Genomic DNA, 24,184 nt, shown 5'->3' on the forward strand with positions numbered 1-24,184 from the left:
CTGTCAGTTACTGATATAGCATATGCATGTACAAGCCGACTACCTGGGTATGGATTCAGCTCCACCTCTCACCTTGAATCACTGAGCAAGGAATTTCATCTCCCTGCTACAGTTTCTTCATTTGATAATAGGAATGATAATTCTCAGAAATAACTAGAATAGTGCATGTGAATGGCTCAGAACAGTGCCTGCCACATTCATCAACCAATACTTTGTTGTTTTCATTAATAGTCTTAGGATTTTAATTGTTAAATTTTTCCAACTTCAGCATTTTTACTTTGAATTTGCATACAGTTGTTTTTTTCTGTGAACTCAATTTCCTAATACTATATTTTCTGGGGGAGTTGTGTAATATTCTTTTGGTGGTTGATCTAGTATGCAATAAACATTTTTGTTTTTCCAGTTTAAAAAACTGTTATTTTACATTGAAGTAGAGTTGATTTATAATGTTGTGTTACTTTCAGGTATCCAGCAAGGGGGTTCAGTTGTGTGTAATGCAGTATGTCCACTCTTTTAGATTGTCTTCCTATTTACATTATTACAGAATACTGAGTAGAGTTCTGTGTGCTGTACAGTGGGTCTCTGTTTATTTTATATCTAGTGGTGTGTGTATGTTAATTCTGAGTTTCTAACTCATCTCTCCCTTACCTCCACACGCGTTATACAGCTTCCTGTATAGTGCAGGTAAGTTTTAGCAGAATGTCTCAATTCTTCCTCCCCATCCCTTGAGACTCTACCGTCCTTCATTTCACTGAACTAGACACTAGTCACCCAGTAGACTAAGAGTGAGAAAAATGACAGGTCTTATGTTAGCTTCATTCATTCATTCTTTGGGTACTCTTCCAGTATGCAGGCCTGAGTTTTCTTCTTTCTGAAGAACAACCTCTTTTACTGTTTCCTTCAGGGCAGGTATTCTGGAGGAAAAGCCCCTCAGTTTTTCTCTACCTGGGAAAGTCTTTATTTCTCCTTCACTATTGAAGGTTAATATCACTGGGGTGTAGAATTCTAGGTTGGTGGGGTTTTTTCCTTTCTGTCAGTGACACTTGATTCTCTTTGCTGTTGCCTGCTTGTATATGATGAGAAGTCTGCTGTAATTTCTGTTGCTGTACTTAGGACCGTCTCCAACCTCACCCCAGCTTCATGCAGGATTCTCTCCCTGTTCATTTTCTTCAGTTTGAGTATGACGGACCTGGATATTGTTTTTTTGGTATTTATCCTACTTGGTGTTTTCTGAGCGTCCCAGTTCTGTGTTTTGGTGGCTCATTAATTTTGGAAGATTCTCGGCTGTTGTTACTTCAAATGTCTCTTCTGCTCCTTTCTGTCTGTTTTCCTTCTGATACTCCAAAATAGGGTGTCCTGTTATACTCTTTATTTATCAGCTGTTTCCACCTTTGTTTGATGTGCTAGGCCATTATGAAAATCACCCCCCCCCCCACCATAATTGCATGTTCTGGGTGGTTTGTTCCTTTGTTTTCATTCTCTTTCTCTTTGACTTTCAGTTTCTGGTGACCTGTCTTCAGGCTCAGTGATGCTTTCCTTGGCTGTGTCCAGTCTGCTGATGAGCTGATGAAAGGCATTATCTCTGTAACAGAGTTTTTGATTTCTTCCTATCTCTCTGCTTACATTGTGCATTTGTTCTTGTATTTTAGCCTGCTTTGTAATTTTTTGTTAAAAGTTGAATATAATGTGTTGGGTAATGGGAACTGAAGTGAAGAGGCCTTTTGTGGAAGGCTTAACGTGACTCCTCAACTCTGAACTGGGCACGTTTAACCACACTGTCTAATGCTTGGTATGAGTGCTGGGGCCTTCAGGCTCCTCTGGTGTTCCTGGCCCCTCTGTGGTCTCCGAGCCTCCTTGAGGAGGACTCCTGAGCTCATCTCCCTCCTGCAGATGGCCTCATGTAATCGTGCCCTGTTGCTGTACTGGGGTCCTGTGGATGGCGAGGTGTAGGGGAGGAGCATCCTACAGACTTAGGGCTCGGTCTCGGTGTTGTAGGGGCTTGTGTGCAGGAGCCTGGGACATCCCCACAGTGAGACAGGAAGGCCGGAGGGGCCTAGAGTCAGGGAACTCTAGAGCTTTAACATGAGTAGGGCAGAAGGAATGCAGCAGGTAGTGTACATTGGTATTGTGAAAACCAGAAGAAACTGGGCTTTTGTTTTTTTAAGTTTTTTTAAGTTGGATTTACAGCCTGAGATGCCAGAGGACACGTGAAGGCAGGGATGAGGGACTTTTCCTGCAGGTGCAGGGAGCAGTGTGTGTGGGGCCTCGGCAGCAGGCATCATGGGGAAGGGCACACGGTGCCGTCTGCTTGTGTCAGGTCGGCGGAGACACATGAGGCAGGCCAAGACCATGTTTTGTTTGACACAGTTTCAGGCAGAGCAGAGCACACTGAGTTTATATTTTTAACCTTTCAAAAAAGAGTTAGAGGTAAAATGAAACAAAGGACTTGTAATGAGGTTTTGAAGTAGAGAATAAGGACCAAGGAAATTTGAAGGATGAACGCATCTTAGAAGGCTAATGCTGTGGTGTTCGTATGATTGAACTTATAGCAGAAGTGTTAAATAACCTGTTCACTAGGCAGGAAGAAATAAGACGACTTCTCAGGAAAGTCAGATGTTCTTGATGACTTAAGTCAGAGGGTTAGGCACTGAAGCATCAGCAAGGGGAAGACAGGGTGCCCTTCAGGAAAATCAGTCCAGCAGTCACTTGTAAGATGAAGAGAATCAAGAGAGCACACGGCGAGAAGAGCTCAAGCTCAGCAGTGATAGAGTTTCCCAAGAAGCAAGAAGGCACGCAGGGGCTGCGACTGAGAGGGACGCCATGGGCGTGTGTTGCTGGGGTGTTTGCAGTGGGTCAGACGTGGCGTCAGGGATATGGAAGGAAAATGTGCAAGAGGACTGCCTCGTTCTGAACTGCAGTCAGTATGGGCAGGCTTTGAAGATGAGGGGTCTGCGTTCAGGGCCTGCTGGACGTCATCCGAGCCCCCACGTGAAAATGGAGGCCTGGAGCTGTTTTGGAAGTCACACCTTGACCTATACTTCACCATGACAGGTGAAGCCATGCAAGTGAGTGAGATCACCCAGGTTGAAAAGACAAGGCAGCGGGGAGAAGGGGAGGATTGTGAAGGTTCTAGAAAGAAAGGTAGCATTGGAGAGTATTTACACTTACATTAATTTATATTAAATGACATTAAAAATTGAGTTCTTCAGTTGCATTCAGTACATTTCAAATACTCAGAAGTCATCATTAGTAGCGACCCTATTGGATAGTGTAGGTATGAATTATTTCCATTGTTACCAAAGTTCTATCAGATGGTTGCTGTTCTGACCTGTCTGAGCTCTTAACCTGCACAGACAGGACTCCACTTGGACTTCTCTGAGTCATAGTTAAGGTCTTACATAACCAGGGAGCCCTGACCCTCTCTGTGTGATGTGCATGCTGCTACCTGGGAAGCCGCACCATATCCCGGGAGGAATCGGAAGCAAAAGTGTGCTGTGTTCCGTCCCTCCTCCCATCCTGACTGTGACTTTGCTGAGCAGTAATGACTCTCAGTGATACCATGAGGCTTGTCAGTTCACTCAGTTTCTGTCGTTTATTCCAATATTCACAGAGCACCTACTGTGTAGCAAGCTCAGCTGCTGAAGAGACAGTGGCAAACAGAGTCCCTGCTATCGAGGATGAGGAAGCCAGGGACACATGCTCAGCTTGGGCAGGTGGGGAGACGGGCCAGGAGGACAGGGGAGAGAGCGCGCAGGCTGCTCTTGGGGGAGGGTCGTCAGGAAAGCGTCCGCTGAAGCAGCGATTCCCCTTCTGCTGGAGGCCCTGCCGGCTGCACGGCCCCCTGAGTGGGCGTGAGCTCGGTGGGCTCAGGGGCTACAGACGGGAGATGTGGCTGCAGCAGCAGGAGCACGGCCAGACGCGGTCAGGGAGACGAAGAGGATCTGTTAGCTTCCTCCTGTGGCTGCTGGCGCAAGTTATCACAAGCTTGGTCCTTAATACAACAGAAGTGTACTGTCTCCCAGTTGTGGAAACCAGAAGCCCATCATCCACATCTCTGGGCCAAAATCAGGATGTTGGCAGGGCCATGCTCCCTGGAGGCCCTAGGGAGACTCTTGCCTGCCTCTGCCAGCCTCTGGTGGCCGCCTGCAGTCTTTGGCTTGTGGCTGCATCACTCCCGTCTCAAAGACCAACATCTTCAAATCCTCCTCCTCTTTAAAGTCTCCCACCGCTTCCCTCTTGAAAGGATACATGTGATGCATTGAGGGTCCATATTTAGTAACCTGGGGAATCTCCTTGCTTCAGAGTCCTTAACTTCCTATCTACAGAGGCTTGCTTTTTTTTTTTTTTTTCCCCCTTCATGGTGACATTCACAGGCTCAGGGGTTAGAATGTATATGTCTTTGAGGGGCCATTTTCAGCCTCCGCATGGGCCAGCTGCAAAAATAAGAGACTTTGGGTTGTATTCTGAATGAGATGGAAAATCACTGGAGAGTTTCAAATGACATGAGCTGCCTTGTGTTTTTGAAAAGATCACTTTGCTGTAGGGACTCAAAGGGGCAGAATGGCAGTGCTATTTTTCCAAAAGTTCATTTTTAGAAATGAACATGTTGTACAGGAAAGGCTAAGCTCTTCTTCCAATCAGTCTACCCTCTTACTCCACACTTAAGAGCGGTTATCGTGTGTTTCTTTTCATATCTTTTTCTGTTTATTTACATCCATAAGTAGTTATATATAGGAATAAACAGCTTATGTTGCAGAGTTTACATAAAGCAGGTCATCCCTTATGTATTCAGCTCCATGGTGTTTTCCTAACATGGCTTGGAGGTCAGCTGCCCTTCCCCTAGTTCTCTGCAGCGTGCATGCATTGTCACTTACGCTGTGTCCCAGTGCTCCACTGACGGACATTGAGAGGGGTTTTCCTCTATTCTGAGGGCTTCTGCAGGGAAAATCCTTGTACAGTAGGCCTGCCTACCTGAAGGAATGTTTCCCTGGGATGGATGTAAAAGTATCACGGGCATGTGATGCTTCTGTTCCACAGGGGGTCCCTGGCAAACAGACTGTCTTACAACTTGTAACAGAAGTGTCTGGGAGTGTTTGTTTGCGCTTAATGAAATTATTGAACTTTCTTATGGACTTTGCTAAGTTTTCTAATGATTTTATGGATATTCTTACTGATTTATAGACATTCTTTATATATTCTGGATACTTTTCTTTGTTAGATGCGTTACATTTTGCTCTCAGTATTCTTTAATTTCATTTACTGTACCTTTTGAAATTCAAAAGTTATAAATTTTAATGAGAAAATTATTTTTACAGTTGGTGTTTTGTTCTCTCCCCCAAAGATGTAAACATAAACTTCTACTTTTATAATATTCCCGCTATATGGTGTTTATATATATGTGTTAGAAGGAATGGAGGAGGGATCTGGTATCTGGACAGCTGCTTGTCCCAATACGATTTGTCGAACAGTCTCTCCTCTTAGAATTGCTTTAAAGGCTAACTTTATTAAATACTGTGCATCACTTAGAAATCTGTCTTTCAGGACTCTTTCTTTTATTTCATTCGTGTGTCTGTTCTTTACCAATATCACAATATTTTATTTAGAGTTTTTTAATGTGCCTTGAAGTACTATAGACAGATTTATCTTAAAAGTTGACTGTTTTGTACATTTCTTCTTTCATGTGAGTTTCTTGCAGTTAGCCTGTCAAATTTTATGAAAAATTATTTTCTAGTGTCACTTGGGATTTCATTAAAGTACAGGTTGATTTGTAGAGAATTAACAACTTGAGAATATTGTTTTCCCACTCAAGAACATAATATATTTTGGCTTTTTAATTAATTAATCTCTGTAGTTTTTTCTTAATTTTTTAAAATAATTTTGAGATATATAAAATATAAATATAAAAATAGAGTATAATAGATTCAATACCTGTGCCCAGCATCAGATTTTATTAGATCTTAATATTATGCTGTATATTTCCTTCATATATGTGTTTTTTAACTATTTAATAATAAAACATTAAAGACAGGAATGAGAGACCCATCCATGTCTCCCAGATTCTTTTCCTGTCTCCTTTTCTTCTTCCCAGAGATAACACTGCCTTGAATGTGGTTAGAGACCCTTTTATTTGATACAGTGGATATAATCTGATATGTTTACTTGCAAGGGTTGTTATAAATATTGTAAATATGGTTGTGCTTTTATGTGTTTTGTGGTAAGTGTTCTCAGATGAATTACATTGTACAATTAAAGCACTAATAGTAGAAAAGCTAATAGGATGATTTTTAATACGTTCAGAATTCTGTGATTTCTGCCTCTAATTTTGTGATTGTTTCATATTTACTTGTGTTTATGTCTGATAACAGGTTTAATGCAGTCATTTAAAAATGTTTTTCAAAATCAGACTTCTGTTTTGGGGGGGTGGTAAAGTAGGAAAGGAAAGCTTTATTACTTTGCTAGGCAACAGGGGAACAGAGTGGGCTTCTGGGAAAAATTGTGTCCCCAAAGTCAGACTTACTTTCTTACTTTGCACGTGTGTGACGATCCCTGAGAGCTGGCCGTGCTGAGTATGGTGTCGGTCAGAGGACGCAGTACTCAAGCCCGATGGCTGTGAGTGTGCCGTGGACTGTGCCATTGTGTGCCTGCCTCACTGACAGCTCTATCTGCATCCTCTCGTGAAGACCTTTTAGATAGTCTTCTGTTTTCATTTATTTCAGCTTCATATTTGAGAACAAAATGTATGTGGGTGTTTTTCGTTTTTTTCTGCTTTAGGTCTTAACTCGGTTCTGTTCTAACTTTTCAGGTACTAATGTAAGTGAAGAGGATTTTCTTTTGCTGGAGCTTTTACACTGGTTCAAGGGAGAATTTTTTCACTGGGTGAACGACGTTGTGTGCAGTAAGTGTGGTGGCCAGACTAAGTCCAGAGGCGAGTCATTACTCCCCAGCGATGATGAGCTGAAGTGGGGTGCCAGCAGAGTAGAGGACCACTACTGTGACGCCTGCCAGCTCAGCAGCCGATTCCCACGGTGAGCGTCCGCCGGCGGCGACGGCGGAGCGGCCCTCGCGGATGGGTGGAGAGCATTTTATTAACCGACTTCTAACCTCCACTTTTGTCGTTAGAGGTATATTCCTCCAGAACAGGGCTCGGCCAGCTGCGGCCGGCAGGCTCAGTCCAGCGCACACCCTGGTTCGCGAATGAAGGTTTACTGGAGCACGTCGTGCTGCTTTGTTGTCACGGGGTGTAACTTTCATGCTACAGCGGCAGAGTTAATACTGGCCGCAGAGACCGTGTGGCCTGCACAGTCTAGAACATTTGCTGTCTTGCTTTTTATAGGAAGAGCTTGTTGACTCTTGAGTGTTGTCCTAGCAATTTAATGCTATAAATTGTGAGTTTTTCTTCTTTTAATACATAAATTTTAACTTTCTGATATCATTAATAATAATACTGATAGCACATAAAAAATAATGCTAAAAGATTAGAATAAAACTAATCCTTGTGATGGTAAATACAGTGCTGCACTTAAATCATCAGCTGGTAATATGGAAGGTGAAAGTATAGTTAAAGACTGTCATGTTTTATATAATTTTTTGAAACTAATTTTATTTTTCCTTTTTTATGTTTATTGTCGTGATATTATTCATTGAAGCATGCTCGGCATACAACATTACATTGTTTTCAGGTGTACAGCATAACAATTTGATATCTGTATACATTGTGAAATGATCAAAGTAAATCTAATTGCTTTTGGTTGTTATACAGTTAAAATTTTTCTTTGTTATGAGATCTTTTAAGATTTTTAGCAGTGGGTGGGTGAATGGCTAAAGAAGATGTGGTGTTATATATACACAATGCAATTCTACTCAATCATAAGAAAAAAGTAAAATCTTGCCATTTGCAACAGTATGATGACCTTGTGGGTGCTATGCCAAGGAAATAAGTCACACAGAGAAAAACATGTACTATATGATTTCACCTGTGTGTGGACTCTAAGACCAGAGCAAATAGACACACAAAGCAAAACTAATAGATACAGAGAAAAAAGATTGGTGGTTGCCTGGTGGGAAGGGCATGAAGGGAACCAAGTATAACGTCCAGAAATAAAGTAGTCCTGGGGGCATGATGCACTGTGGTGTCTGTACACAGTGCTGTTGTTTCGCATCATATTTTATTTTTAATAAAGAAGTTTGGTGCCTCCCCTGCCATCCTAACCTACCCTCATATCTCTTAGTTTTAAACTAAAGGAATTGGAACTTTTCTGTTAACTTTTCCCATCCTTTAATATACAAGTCTCTTATTAGATATTCTTAATTGACAATACTTGTAAAATTTGGTTGTGTCATCAGGTAGGAAAAGATAGCAAGTTTTTCTTTTTTTTAAGCAAGTTTTTGAAATACCTGATTTTAGGGGCCTCAGTACTCAGTTCTATCCTAAGGGAGAATCAGTCCTGTGATATACAGAGTCCAAGATAAACAGAATCCAGTATCCAATAATTATCTATAATTAACAGTTGTTTCTTCATTCAGCATATATGTGCACAGGTACTTGCAAAGATCTGAAGATAAAAATATGTATGATTATAGGTAAATTGTCCTCATAAACTCTAGGCTGTGGGTATGGACTGACAGTGCATGGGGCGGGGGCAGAGGCTAGGGGATACAAAGGTATTGTATTTGTACCTTGTTGTCCTTTTCCCGTCGAATCGTGCGCTCATCTTGGCTGTTCTCTGTGAAGGGTTGGGAGGATGGACACTACTCATTAGAGCCTGTGGCCTTTCACCTTAACACATGCGGTGTTGAGGCGTGGAGGCACAGGACACCCTGATTTGCTGCTCTTACTTCCTCATGTAAAGAGACCACTTGTTTCAGTAACTACATTACCTAAATTATAAATTCATTTCACTTAGCGCAAGCCAGAGCATCTGCTTGATTGAAGACAAGCTCGTCACTGCTGAGCCAGTGCACTTGTGAAGCTGTGTCCTTCCCACCCGAGCTCATGGCCAACATTTCTGCTCAGCTGGGCGCTTTCCCTGTGTAACTTTATTAGCCCCAAATTCCTTCTGAAACATAATATGCAAAATTTGATGTTCTTTAGCTTGATGGTAATTTTAGAACTGGAGTAACTTTTTTTGTTTCACTGTGCAGCTTGCAAGGTCTTAGTTCCCTGACCAAAGATTAAACTTGGGCCCCAGCAGTGAAAGCACCCCACCCTGACCACTGAACCATCAGGGAAGTCCCTGGAGTAACCTTTTAAAGAATGTGGCAAATACATTTCAAAAAACCACTTCCAAATTAGCAAGCACCTTCAAGTGAATTGGAAGAATAAAAGTGTAATCCAAATGATCGTTAGAAAGAAAAATAGTGTTTTAAGTATTAATAAAATTGAGTTCAGCTAAGCTTTCAAATCTTTATTGAGCAGTTTGTTTAAGTACAGTGACATAGTTATACCACCTGTTAAGCTAACACTCATGCTTAAAGCAGATTTCGCAGAGAATCTCTGCCTGTCCTGCAAGGCCCAGTTCAGATGCAGTCTCTCCTGCCTGAACCCTATCCTGTTACACCGATTCTGACCTGTTGTGTAGCTTGTGTCATGTCCTGCCATGTACTAAAATTATCTGTGTTCTGTCCTTTTCTCTCTCAGGACCGTAAGCTCCTGAAGGCTATGTACCAGTGTTTAGTCATTTTCACCCAGGATTCTAGCACAGTGCCTCACACATTCTTTAAGAATATGAAGTTAAGAAATATTACTGTTTAGCACAAAGGTGGCTTCCCTGGTGATTCAGACAGTAAAGAATCTGCCAGCAATTCAGGAGACTCCAGTTCAGTTCCTGGGTATGGAAAATCCCCTGGAGGAGGAAATGGCTACCCACTCCAGTATTCTTGCCAGGAGAATCCCATGGACCGGGGAGCCTGGTGGGCTACAGTCCATGGGGTCGCAGAGAGTTGGCCGTGACTGAGGGACTAACGAACACTTTCTTTCAGTGTGAATGCTTTAGAGTTCTTGGTTTTGATAATGAATCGGCACTTTTTTGCTGTTGCTACTTTGAACCAGGTATACTAATCCCGAGAAGCTTCTGGAGACGAGAAGTGGGCGGTGCGGGGAGTGGGCCAACTGCTTCACGCTGTGCTGCCGTGCCCTGGGCTTTGAAGCCCGCTACGTCTGGGATTACACAGGTGCGGGGCGTTGGGGGGCGCTGAGGCTGGGGTGCACACTCCCCTGCCTTGTCAGTCTGAGGCTCCTTTTGCCTTCTGTAAGATAACAGGTTTTTTTATGGGGAGCACAGGGTCTTTTTTTTCTTTTATGGCTAGTACTTTGCATCATAAATATTCTTTAACAATTTGGAGGATACCATGCCGTTTTTTAGTCATGCTGTTTCTCTTGGATAGGAACATGTGTGATAATGTTATGTAGAAATTCTTTATTTTTGTAGAGATTAGTATAAAAGATTTAGTAATTTTAACTCAGTATATAGATTTTTTTCACTTGTTTGTTTCTGTTGTTTTCTTAGGGTAAAATGAAAGCTTCACTCAATAGTTACTTGTTTTTTTTTCCCTCACAATCAAATAGAGACCATGAATAACCAGACATCCACTGTTAGATCTCTGCTGGTCTACAGTTCCAAAGTGGAGTTAACTCCTTCACATTAGCAAACTGTGTGTATTAGCCCCGTGGTTTTTGTTTTTTGCTATTTTAATTTTTTAAGTTTTACATTTTAATACTCATGGGCACCATAATTTCCAAGTACCATGGGCTGCTCGATTGCTATGTGTACTTTTTTTTAAAGGATGATGTATTGTTGCTTAGTGGAAATTTTATTGATCATTTGTTAATATTTATTTATTGGCTGTACCACCCAGAATGCAGGACCCTAGTCCCCTGACCAGGGATTGAACCCATGCGCCCTGCAGTGGGAGCACAGAGTCCTAACCACTGATCCACCAGGGAAGTCTCAGCTCCATGTTTTTGATGCTGTCGTTTAGCTTGTTTGCCCCTTTTAGAGTTATAGCTCACATTATTTCTAACCAAACCTAACACTGACTCTACTGAGAGTTTCCAAGACATTTCCCAAGATTCCAGGGAGAAATTAGAACAACCATTCTAGAGTCTTGTATGCCACAGAATGGTCAGGCTCACTCATTAAGTTCAGAGTTGCTTGATGCTGTGTGGTTCTCCTCTTGGGTGTGTCCAGTTACCGAAGGTCCTTCTGGTTTTATCCACTGAGCTTTTGTTTCCTGCCCCGCTGCCTCTCGCCGCCCGTCACGTGTGTAGACCATGTCTGGACGGAGGTGTACTCGCCGTCTCAGCAGCGCTGGCTGCACTGCGACGCATGTGAGGACGTCTGTGACAAGCCCCTGCTCTACGAGGTCGGCTGGGGCAAGAAGCTCTCCTACGTCATTGCGTTCTCTAAGGACGAGGTAGGGCATGGGGGGGGAAATTGCGTCCTAAGAGTAAAATTACTTTGTTCTTTTAACAGCTTTTGAAGGTATAATTAACATAGACTAATCAGCATATATTTGAAGTTACAATTTAGTAAGCATTGCCCTGCGTCCACGCCCCTGAGATACCTTTGCAGTGGTGTCGTGAGCACACCCGCCATCCTTGCAGTGTCCCTGTTGCTTCATCTTCCCTCATCCTGGCCCCTCTCCCTGCAGTCCCCCACAGCTGCTTTGTGAGACCATAGATGAATCTGCATTTCTAGAGTTGTGTATAAGTGGAATCATATTTACTCTTTTTGATGGGGGGGTGCTTTTATCTTACTCATCGTAACTATCTTGAGATTCCTCTGTGTGTTTTCATGTATCAATAGTTTGTCCTTTTCATTGCTGAGCAGTATTCCACTGTATGGATGTACCATGCTTTGTTTATCTATTTGCCTGTTGATGGACATTTGGGTTTTTTCCAGTTTTTTACTATTTCCAGTGCAGCCGCTATTGTCTTTATATGACAATGTAAAGGTGCAAGTCTTTGAATGAGCATAGCTTTCTTTTCTCTTTGGTAAATGTCTACAAGAGGAATGACTAAATCACATGGTGAAAGTGAAGGTGCTCAGTCATGTCCAACTCCTTGTGACCCCATGGACTGTAGCCTGCCAGGCTCCTCTGTCCATGGGATTCTCCAGGCAAGAACACTGGAGTGGGTTGTCATGACTTTAACTTTTTAAGAAGTTAGCTCAACTATTTTCCAAAGGAATGGTGCCGTTTTTATATTCTCACCAGCACTATGTGAGGATTCCCAATTTCTCCATACTCTTGCTGGCAGTATGGTCTGACTTTTTCTTGTGGCCCTTTTAATAGATGTGCAGTGACTTCGTTTGCATTTCCTCAAGGGTGAATACTGAGCAGCTTTTTATGGACTTGTTTGTCATCCATTTCTCCTCTTTACCCATTATTTTTTTTAAATTGGGTGGTTCATTTTCTTATTCTTGGGTTTTGAGAGTTCTTCATATATTCTGAATACAAGTCCTTTTTCAAATAAGAGCTTTGCAGAGATTTTCTCTGTGTTTGGCTTGTCTTTTTAATTCTATTAATGATTTTTGAAGAGAAGAAATCGATAAAGTTCAGTTCATCGATTTGTCCTTTTGTGGATCTTGCTTTTTGATGTTACATGTAAGAGATGTTTGCCTATCCCAAGCCACAAGGATTTCCTCCTAAGTTTTCTTCTGGAAGTTTTATGCTTTTAGTTTTACATTTGCGTCTGTGATCCATTTTGGGTTAACTTTTATGTATAGTCCAAGGTGTGAATTGAAATTCATTATTTTGCATATGGATAATGAATTGTTGTAGCACCATTTGTTGAAAAAAATTATTTTGTCTACTGAATTATCTTTGCACCTTTGCCAAGAAACAGTTCTATTATGTTCATATATATATTTATCATTTAGATATTCAGTACAATAAAATGGAGTTTTATTTTTTGAATTTTATGAGATCAGCTTTGTAGATAAATTCTGATAGCTAATTGTTGGGAAATTTTTATCTCCTAATCAGTCTTCCTTGGATGTGTGCCATTTAGAATATGAGTAAAAAGCATGTTTGATTTTTTCTACAGATTCAAAAATTTAAATGAAAAGATTGGCATTTAAAAATTTCTATTTAAGAACTACATGCATTCTAGGTGTTTAGCAAATTAATGTTGATGGTTTTAATCTTGTTAAATATTTGTGTCTTGTAATTCAAGGTGGTTGATGTCACTTGGCGATATTCTTGTAAACATGAAGAGGTAATCTCTAGAAGAACTGAAATTAAAGAGGAATTACTTAGAGAAACTATTAATGGACTTAATAAGCAGGTATGTGATGGGTGTTTGTCATTTTTGAGAGGACATTTGAAATTTTTTATATAATCAAGAATAGCCAGTTTTTAACCCATTGCAATTCTTTAAGTAGTATGCAAACAAAAATATTTAAATATGTTAAATGTCTTTTTTCATTAAACATTTTGAGGACTCATTTTAAATATTGTGGGTGGGTGTTTTGTTTGTTTGGGGTTTTTTTTTTTGCCTTAAATTGTCACATCTCAAAGTGGGGGGAAAAAAATTCAATTCAATATATGTAATACTTGACATAAAAAATATTTTGCCTTGGATGTCCCTGGAGGTCCAGTGGTTCAAGACTCTGCTAATGCAGAGGGCACAGCCTCAATGCCCATGTTCCCTGGTCAGCTGAGATCCCACATGCTGCCAGGGGTGACCAAATAAGTAAAAGTCTTTACCAATCCTCCTGTTTAAAAATATAATATATATATATATAGCACCTTATTTTTCTAAATGTCACTTGAATATTATTACATGCAATTATCCTTACATGTATCTACATGGAGAAATTTCTGAAAGAAAGCACAGGAAATTGTTAACTATGCTTATTTTTGAGGAGAACTAGGGATCCAAGAGGGAAGTTTCAGCTTTGATTTTCTACTCCTTTTGTGTACTGAAATTGTTTTTACTATATATTTGTGTATTATTAGTATTTTTCATGATTTGAAAAACAGCTAAGTTTGCATCTGGCAGGCAGTTAGAACAGGCAGATCACCTTACAGTGCTTGAGAGCCAAGGTGAGTCTCCTCCTACTTGGACTTCTGCCATACCTCTAGAGTGCAGCCTTTCTGAGTGCCTCAGCTGAAACCCCGCAGTATCTGCTGGAGCCGGGGGAGGGCCTGGACTCTGGGGCCGGCTCCCAGCACTGGCAGCGCTGCTGTGTCCGTGCCCGGCCTGCCGGGAGCGTGGCTCCCTGTGCCGCTTGGTAGGCGGCAGGTGCCTGGCAGGGAGTTCAGTTCGCCTCAGTTTGCTTCTTCCCTTGGTCGACCATGGTAGCTTTTTGTTGCATTCAAGCAGGTGTAATGTGTGTGTGTGGTCCCCGCTTTCCTCATCTTCTCAGCAGGACAGCTGGTCTTACTCAGAAACAGAACCTTCTGCCTCTGTGTAAAATCTGGGCCAACAGAGGACATGGAGTGGCTTCCCAGGTGGCGCAGTGGTAAAGAACCCACTTGCCAGTGCAGGAGATGCAAGAGACCCTGGGTTCAGTCCCTGGATCAGAAAGATGCCCTGGAACAGGAAATGGCAACTCACTCTAGTGTTCTTGCCTAGGAAATGCCTTGGACGGAGGATCCTGGTGGGCTCCAGTCTATGAGGTCACAAAGAGTCAGACGTGACTGAGCACACACACATGCACACATACACAAAGGGTGTGGAAAACTGGATATGGTTGCCAAATGGTTTCTCAGCATGAAAGTTACAAAACCATCTTAACTTTCCACAGTGTCGTTTTTATTTTCCAAGTAATTGTATGTATGAAAATAAAGTTGGTTAGTTGGACATTGTTAAAATACAAATGTGTTAATTATAGTCATGCTTACAGATGGACCCCTGCATTCTCTTTATCTTTAGTGACTTTTTTGTTTTTAAACCTGAATTACAGAGGCAAGTATCTTTGTCAGAAAACAGAAGGAAAGAACTTCTTCAGAGGATCATTGTGGAACTTGTTGAATTTATATCTCCCAAAAACCCTAAGCCGGGAGAACTTGGAGGAAGGACATCTGGGTCCTTGGCCTGGAGAGTCGCCCGAGGTGAAGCGGGTCCAGAGGTATTTGCTTCATTGCAACCCGATGACAACCTCACTTTCCCACTTCCTGTCCTATGCACTTTTCATGCAGCAAACCCACTGACCACTACCTTTCAATGAACTTCTCAGAGTAATTGTTACAAAGTGTAAACATTGAAGAGAGCCAATAGTGGATTGACATAGTATAATTGCACACAGGAGTTAGCAAAGCAATTAAAATGGGACTTTTTATTGTTACTTTATGTACATTTCTAGTGCAGTTATAACTTTTACTGAAGTACATGAAAATACATGAATTATAAGTGCACAGCTTAACAGATTTTCACAAAGTGTTAAACACATAACCACTAACCAGAATGAGAAATAGACGACCAGTCACCACCTTTCACCTCTTAAGTGTGACCGTTATCCTGGTATCTAATATCACGGACTAGTTTTGCCTATTATTCTGCTTTATGTAAATGGAATCATACAGGATGCACTCTTTTGTGGACAGTTTCTTTCTCTTATTATTTAGTGAGATTCATAGTTGTTGCTGTATATTTATAGTACATTTATTGTCATTGCTGTATAATATTCCACTGTGTGGATATTCTATAATTTATCCACATCACTATAGGGTATTTAGGTTGTTTCTCAATTTTGGTCTAAAATTGTGCTACTTTGCTGTCGACAATAATACCCAAGATATGGAAGCAGCGTAAGTGTCCATCAGCAGATGAATGGATAAATAAGTTGTGTTGTTATACAATGGAATAGTATTCAGCCATTAAAAAATAATGAAATAGTGCCATTTGCAGCAACAATGGATGGATGTACAGACTGTCATACTAAGGAAGTCAAAGACAGATATTATATGATATCACTTATATGTGGTATCTGAAAAATAGTACAAATGAATCTGTTTACAAAATAGAAGCATGCTTTGCAGACACAGAAAACCACCCTTTGAGTGCTCAGAGGGGAGAGGGGCGGGAGGTGAGTTAGGAGGCTGGGAGGCGCACACTGCCCATTATAAAACAAGCACGCAGCACAGAGCGCAGTGTCCCGGGATAATCTACAGGGGAGATCCTCTGGGAACAGGCACCGCTTGTGTTTGTGTATGTGCTGGGCTCAGTGGCTTCAGTCATGGCTGACTGTGACCCAGGGACTGGAGTCCACCAGGCTCCTCTGTCCATGGGATTTCCCAGGCAGAACGCTGCAGTGGGCCGCCATGCCCTCTTCCAGGGGGTGTTCCCCACCTGGGGATCAACCGACATCTTCTGTGTCTCCTGCATCGTAGACAGGTTGTTTACCCACTGAGCCACTTGGGAAGTCCTGTATGTGTATAACTGAACCACTCTGCCATACAGCTGAAATCAACCCAGTGTTGTCAGTCAGCCGCCCTTCAGCTTTAAGTGTTGCTGCTGTGAACACATGCAGACGTGTCTTCAGTGAGTGTTGTGCATGCTCAGGTGGGTGCACACCTGCGGCAGAAGAGCCGGGTCAGAGTGTGAGGACCGGCTGCTTCCAAACCGCTTCACACTGCCCAGCAATAAGTGAGATTTTTCCATGTCTTTACCTGTGGTTCCCAGTCTTTTTCATGCTAGCATTTGTAGTGGTATATAGTATTATACTGTGATTTTTTTCCGTAGAAATTAATTTTCTCTGGAAATTGTGGTGGCTTTCTGTTCTTTAATGTTACCTGTTTCTGCCTGTGCTCCTCATCGCTGTGCCGAGCGGGGGCTGCTCTGTGGCTGTGGTGTGCAGGCTTCTCGCTGCGGGGCCCCGGCGCTGGGGCCCGCAGGCTTCCGTGCTCCGAGCTCGTGGCTGTGCCTGGGCTCTCTCGGGCTGTGCCGAGCGGCCTCCTCGCTGTACAGGCTTCTCTCGCTGCGGGGCCCCGGTGCTGGGGCACGCGGGCATACTGTCCCGCAGTGTGTGGGGTCTTCCCGGACCCAGGAGGGAGCCAGTGTCCCCTGCATTGCAAGGTGGGTTCTAACCACTGGACCACAAGGGAAGCCCTGACATTTGATTTTTATAATTTATTTTTTATCCAAGTTCAGTTGATTTACAGTGTTGTGTTAGTTTCAGGTTTACAACAGAGTGATTCAGTTTTACATGTATATTTTTTCCCCCGTTTTAAAAATTGCATTTTGATGCTGGATAATGACATTGAATGTCTGTCTTTAAACTTTCAGATATCATCTTTTGTGAAGTCCTGTTCAGTGCTGTGAAAACTTTTTTAAGTATAGTGGGGAACATAATAGAAATCTGGGCCATTCCGCTAGTGAAAGTGTTCATTTCTTATTACATTCTTGACCACGTCTAGTTTTGGCTAGAAATTGTTGTTGGTGTGAGTACTATTACATAGTCAGACTTTCTGAAAATATTATCAGTTAATCTCTCAAAATTAAGTGATGAACAATGGGAATATAATTTCTAGAGTTAGAGGCTTGCTGAAGGCATTGTGCTCTCTAATGGACATTAAGAAAGTTCTTTGCCCTTAGGGAGCTTAAAGTTGACTCACTAGAAAGCATTTATTATAAACGCCTAAGAAGATAAGTCATGAAAAATGCTTGAAAGGAAAATAACCAAACAAAGTTTTATATCTACTTTTTCCAAATTTGCCATTATTACACCTCATTTCTCTAATAAAGGAAGAGTGGTGAATTATCCCTAGTCAACATTGTTTACTTTTAAATTTGTCTCATCATATTTAGCAGGCAGTTAGAAGTGGTGGTTCAGCCATAGAATAACGATCTGAATTCAACAGATAACTCCAGTCCCTCCTGATGCAGTGCACATTACAAGTAGAAATCTAAATGAAGCCAGTTTGAACAGAGCCAGTGTCATTCACAGCTGTGTTCAGTTTAAAATATGGGTATTTAGGTCTTCATTTCTTTTCCTTTTCATGGATGAGTGTGCTTCCTCTTGCATGGCATATAAGTTAATTAAACTTTAAAAATAGGAATTGGGCTATATGCCCAGATTGTTTTCTCTTTTGAAAAATTTTTAAATTTCTCAATTACGGAGATCGTTTTAGAGCTGTGAATTTTAAAAGTCATTTTTCTCTTTTGAAATAGATGTTTATTTTAAAAGTCAGTCCTAAAAATTAGGGAACTATATATCTTGAAATCAGCTGGACAAAGAAGGAAACATTAGTGATGTTTTCAGAAAGAGTTTTGTCTTAACCTTAAATTTTAAAGCATTTATGAAATATTAATGTTATAAATGATATATTCAGTAACATACATATTTTTCTTTTCCCTTTGTAATTAATTATCCTTTGGTAAAATAGTAGATAATGATACTTAAAAATTTTAGTTCCCTCTGGTTTATGGCAGTACTCTGAAATATCTTTGATAGTGAAATGTCTTTGATAAAGAAGAGAAGAATGGGAAAGTATTGTTACCTGCTAATATACTAATTCATATTTAGAAAATCACCTTCTAAAAATAATAAACTGATTTTTTTTTACCTTATCCTTGTGGCAATAATAATTACAGGTTCTAGGGAATTATCTTCTTATACATTTGTAAATACTTTCTGTTTCTAAGATATTTTATATTTTACTTGCTAATTCTTATACATTTGAAGTTTTCACATTGGTTAATACCTGGTACCCAGTGTTTAACCAAAAAGCATTAACTACTATCATAATTGATTAGTAAATGATTCGTTAAAGCAAGACATTGATACAGACTATAGCAGTGGTTCTCAGCAGCGGGTGATGTTGCCTTCCAGGAGACATTTGGCGGTGTCTGGGGACATCTCCGGTGTTAGAACTGGGATGGGTGGTCCCACTGGCCTCTTGAGGGTGAGACCAGAGAGGCCGCCACACAGGCTGCAGTGCACAGGGCACCTCCCCATCCCCACCCCCGAGAAAGACTGACCTGACCCGCAGGCGCCTGTGCTCATGTGTAAGGGAGAGGGGACATGGTGTCGGTGCCATGCAGATGCAGGGTAAATGCAGCATCTTTCTCACACTGTAAATGCACTCAGTGACTTCAGGGATTTAGGGGACTATTTTACATTAAAAGAAACAATTTATTTTGTAAGAGAATGCAAAATTGCTTGCAATTTTAAGGTAAAACATGAGATTTTGTAGTAATTTCACCCACGCAGACAGTCATTTCCAGCTATCCTGTCCTCACTTCTAGCATCAGGAAAGGACACTGATGAAATGACTTTCGGCTGTGGCCTGGAGCGGGAGAAGGAGTTAGGTAGCTGGAGAGCAGCAAGCACAGCCTTCCAGATGCGCGTGTCAGGGCTCTGAGGCAGAAAGGAGCTGGCTTTGTAAGGAGCTAAAGAAGGAGGAAATGGTGGGGGGTGTGGAGGCAGCAGGGAAGAGGAGCCTGGGGTCTGGTAGGAGAGGTCACAGAGATCAAGCCGTGTGTGGCCCTACAAAGCCACCTTTGTAGGGGCTTAGGGTCTCTAACAGGAGGTCAGTGTAGCGAGTTTGGCAAGTAAGTGATGTGTCCCAATTTACGTCCTTAACAGTCACCTTGATCTGTGTGGAGAGGTTGAGTTGAAAGCTAGGACTCAGCTATAGGAGATGACTGCTGTGTCCAGTTAAAAGGTGGTGACGGTGGTGGGAGTGAATTCATGTTGACGCACAGTCCCCAAAGTGTAAGTCACAGCTGTCACAGCTGCAGTTTATGTTTCTTGTTTTCTGCTCAGTAATATCTACTGCTGTGTCAGCACCACACTGATGATGTTTAACCTGTAAGAGTTTCCAAATTTCCCGACAGCGCCACTACACTTCCCCGTTGCAGGGGTCGCTTAACCCCTCTCCACTGCGGTACCTCTTTGTGCACCTGTCTTCTATGATGTTGGAAAACTAATTCTTCTTTTTTTTCCAAGAGTAAAGAAACCCTGTTCATCCCCTCTGAAAATGAGAAGATTTCTAAACAGCTCCACCTTTGCTATAATATTGTAAAAAATTATTATGTCCGAGTTTCAAGTAATAACCAAACCATTTCTGGATGGGAGAATGGTGTGTGGAGAATGGAATCCATATTCAGAAAAGTTGAAACAGACTGGAACATGGTAACGTAATGCTTTAAAATCTTAGTCATTCTTTAAACAAATAGAGATTGGCTTCATTTTTCACCTGGTCTTAATGTACAAACTGATATGAGAACAACACTTAGTTATCCTTAAACTTGTAAAAGAAGATCCTGCTCCCAGTGTTTAATGAAAAGTCCATTGGAAATTTGTGTGTTTGTATCAAGAATGTACCCGTTTTCATCAGAGGCTGAATTTAATTCTTTCATGGAAAAAAAATCAAGTGTATGAGCAGCTCATGTGACTAGTTTTTGCATGAATATATGGAGTATATTATTACCCATTTCCTTTGTGGATATGTATTGATTGCCTGCTAAAAAAGCAAGCTACTAGATACCATAACATTTAGTTCAGAGTCCCAAGAGCTAACCATTGGACATGCTTCCATCTCAACGGATTGTGGCTGGTTGAGCAGCAAGATTGGTTTATTTCTTCTCTGTTTCCTCTAAAATAATGGAAGAAATGGATGCTGGGAACGTGGTAGTTCACTGTACCAGCTTGTACATTGTTGTCATATGTTATCTGTAATAAGTAAGAGGCTTTGCTTTTAAACTACCCCCTCCCTTAGAAAAACTCACCAAAAATAAGTGCAGAGCTACTCACATGCCCTCACTAGATCCGACCCTGTCACTGACAGATTTCATGGGCATTAATGAGCTTATGGGCCTCTTTAACTTGCCAAGTGAGGGGTGCGAAGGTGTTCACTTGTGAGACGCTCGAGTGGATGCAGCGGGAGAGTCACGGATGAGCAGCCGCTGGTGTTGCTGAGCATCTGCACCGTGCTAATCCTTGAAGGCTAGGCGTTCCTCAGCATGCACAGGGCGCACACCGATAAGGTCCCTGCTTCCTTCTCTTCTTCCCCACAAGTTTGTCTCCTAAACTTGTCTTGGTGCGCATTTGGACCATCTTTTTGTAATAAGCTAAAAATGATTTATAGGCTTATTGAGATTGTAGATGTAGGAATTTACTTCTTTAGTTAGAGAAGGACATGAGAGATAAAATAAGATGTAAAGTTTCCAGACGTGTGTATCTGTAATTGTCTAGTTGATGAGCAAGGGTGGACTTCTAGAAGATGCTCCTCAGTTGCGGGATTGCTCTGAACAGAAAGCAGGAAGGGGCAGACGTGGCTCTTACCAAGGGCTTGTCTGCTGGCTCCCGCTGCTAGCCCAGCGTCCGGAGGAACCACTGTGCGGGGAGCAGAGGTGGTCTGCGGCAGGCTCTTGGTCCTGACCTGCAGTCGTCCACCTGCACGTGAGGGCCAAGGGCCCGCTGTGCCCGCATGGACATGAGCATACTGGCATGGAAACTCCCGGAGGGAGACACGCCCTGGTTGCGGGAGCCGGGCAGAGCGCTCAGTGGAGCCCAGCGCTGAAAGGAGAGGTGTGGTTAGACAGGAGTGGCAGGCGCTTATAGACCTCTGAGTCGATCTCACAGCCCGGGCGGGTGTGTTGTGTGAGAAAGCTTCTGAGTAAGGTAAATGAGATGTGAAGGCCATACAGGCAGACACGCCGGCTTAAGTGTATGCCTTCATATACTTTTACAGGGGGCCCTGTTTTTTTTTTTTTTTTTTACAGCTGAATGAATACATTTCCAGTTCTAAATGAAAAATGCTAGAATTGTAACTGTACTTGTAGAAACGTAACTCAGAAGGAATACGTTGCCATTGAAAGCGTGGGTTTTCCACCTGCACCCGTGTTTTCGCTCTGTCCTAGGTTCCCCGTTGGGGACTTTCTGACTGCACCAGACGCAGGACCCATTTCCCCCACACCCTCCCTCGCAGTCTCCTCATGGGGCCGCGGCAGGGCACGGCAGCCCGTCTGTGGGTGTTGAGAAAAGACCTTACCCTCTCCCGGGAGCACAGAGACTCGCTGAATTTTACTGCTTACAAGTATACCATTCAGCGATGTCTGGATTTGAAAGGAACATAAAAAGCTAGAGTTTACTGAAGAGTTCACTTTTTAAGGGCACTTTTTAAGTGTTCTTAGATGCTCTGTATCTTTGAACAGTTTTATTCTCTTTGCCACTAGAGTCATGTTAGCACTTTTTGATGCAGGACATCATGCCAGGAATTGATGCAGTCATTCAGAGTCGGACACTGCTCAGCATTTAGGATTAGTGGTGAATTTCGAGGCAGACCTGCAGCGAGGGTCTGTTCGTGCCAGAGGAAGACACGGGGAGCGGCTGCCGAGACGAGTGAGGGAAGCACTGTGTGAGACGGCGGAGCCGCCGGGTCCCGGAGGGCCTGGCAGGGGAAGGGGGGTCTGCGCCGGCCTTGGAGGCGGCGGCTGAGGAGCCTCTGAGAGTGCGGCGTGGGAAACGCTGTGTGCAGTGCCCGCGCCAACCTGAGAGACAGCTGGCAGGTTCAGAGAAGAGGGAGGTGTCGGGAACGTGGGGAAGTGAGGCTGCAGGGGTGAGCGGGTCAGGCCCCAGGGGCTTGGGTGGCCTTGCAGTCATGCAACAGGAAACCACGCAGGCGTTCAGGCGAGGGAAGCCCATCGTCACACTGGCCATCCAGAGGCTGCGAGTGGAAGCACGGGAAGTGTGGACTAGACAGTGTTCATGACGGACCTCAGCGAGAAAACGGAATAACCAGGATTAAGATTGCTGAGCAAGGGCAATGTACTAGCATTGGAGGAAGACTTGAAATACAGCTGCCCTGCTGGAGATGCAGGCATGACTGACTGCACGGTGAACTCAATTAGAGCTCATTCAGCAGCCTCAGCAGAATGCTGATTTTTAAGAGCATGCTAGAGAACCACTCCCGACGAGAGCAGTACACACCAGACCTCCAGGAAGCCGGAGCGGCGGGCTGACCAGCCTGGCGTGTAGTCATCAGAAAATCATTGTGTGAAGGTCTTCACAAGAACAGGAGATGGCGGGAGGAAGCTGGCGTGCACGTTGCTCTCGGTCTTGAAAGCAGTGGTCACGGCCACAGCCCGCAGGACTGGTTCCATCAGGGTGCCTCGTGAGCAGCACGGCTTGACCCCACGCCGTCGATCTCGCCCCTCTTCACAGGTGGTCGTGTGCCTCTGTCCTCACAGGTGCCGGAGCGGGGCCAAGGGCCTCACCTGTGAGTTTAAAAGGCCAGCACACAGACAGGAGTCTGCAACAGGCAGCAGTTACAAAAGTGCTTTTTTTCCCCCTTTAGAGCAAATAGTTGACTAAGAGGTTATAAAGTGTTTTTTTCTTCTAAATAAATTATAATTACTAGTTCTGTTGGTTTTACACATAGACTGGACCACAATTGGAGGTTTATATAAGTCCTGTTGTTTTTGGTTTCAAATTACCAAACTGAGTATACTGTATATAGTAACATCCTACCACCTCTAAAAATGCTGAGTTAAATAAGTTGGCTAAAGTGCTACAGATAGAATATATTGTGCAAAAAAGATGACATGAATTTTCAATAGAAATAGGACCTGTTTTATCTCCATGTGCTCTTCCTTTAACCTAAGAGAACTTTTATTTGCTCACAGTGTGTTTAAAGGTTTATTTAAGCATTTTAAGAATTCAGTGATGAATTCCGTCTTACCTTTTAACTTTTTAGAGTCATTAAAAACTGATGCCTTTAGAACTGAAAAATGTGAGTCTTAGAAAAAGCAGTTCTCAGACAGGTTCAGTATCCATCAGAAACCTTTTGTGACAGTTAAAACAGTTCTGGCCCAGACCCACCTGATACAGTGAAGGCAGGTCTTGGGGGCAACTTGAAATTTGAGGTTAACCTGACTTCAGCCTATCCTGTTTCATATGCCTACACTTTTATGGGGGGCATTTGAAGCTACTGAGCTCTGAAAACACACAGGACGTAGAAGACACACAGAAGTAAGATCACTTTCCCCCAGTCTTTTCATTTCTTTCCACCACCTTTCTTCTAGTAACCCCTCTGTTTGGCTCATTTTTTTCGGATGACCCCCTTTACTAACCTCTGTTTTGGAGGAGTAGTTAAGTCATGGATAACCCATAGGGGCCCGGTCGTTCAGCAGAGGTGAACGTCTGGCTCCCAGGAGCACAGGTGCAGCCCTGAGGCCAGTTCCCCTGCAGACAGCTGCAGGGGGGGATGCGGTGGCCACCCGCAGGCCGAGGTC

The 24,184-nt window shown here is 42.8% G+C and overlaps 1 protein-coding gene across 5 annotated transcripts in view; it reads left to right on the forward strand.

Moving 5' to 3' along the window:
- Nucleotides 1–24,184, forward strand: part of NGLY1 (N-glycanase 1) — a 56,094-nt gene that overhangs the window by 28,982 nt on the left and 2,928 nt on the right. For all 5 annotated transcript variants that reach the window (XM_070459816.1, XM_070459814.1, XM_020881564.2 and 2 more), the window contains exons 5-10: nt 6,803–7,025; nt 10,049–10,170; nt 11,267–11,412; nt 13,175–13,285; nt 14,910–15,074; nt 19,896–20,081. In XM_070459816.1, coding sequence (XP_070315917.1) covers nt 6,803–7,025; nt 10,049–10,170; nt 11,267–11,412; nt 13,175–13,285; nt 14,910–15,074; nt 19,896–20,081 — 953 coding nt within the window. The remainder of the gene's footprint in view (nt 1–6,802; nt 7,026–10,048; nt 10,171–11,266; nt 11,413–13,174; nt 13,286–14,909; nt 15,075–19,895; nt 20,082–24,184) is intronic.

The sequence above is a fragment of the Odocoileus virginianus genome, chromosome 32 (genome assembly GCF_023699985.2).
Source record: "Odocoileus virginianus isolate 20LAN1187 ecotype Illinois chromosome 32, Ovbor_1.2, whole genome shotgun sequence".
Taxonomy (NCBI): domain Eukaryota; kingdom Metazoa; phylum Chordata; class Mammalia; order Artiodactyla; family Cervidae; genus Odocoileus; species Odocoileus virginianus.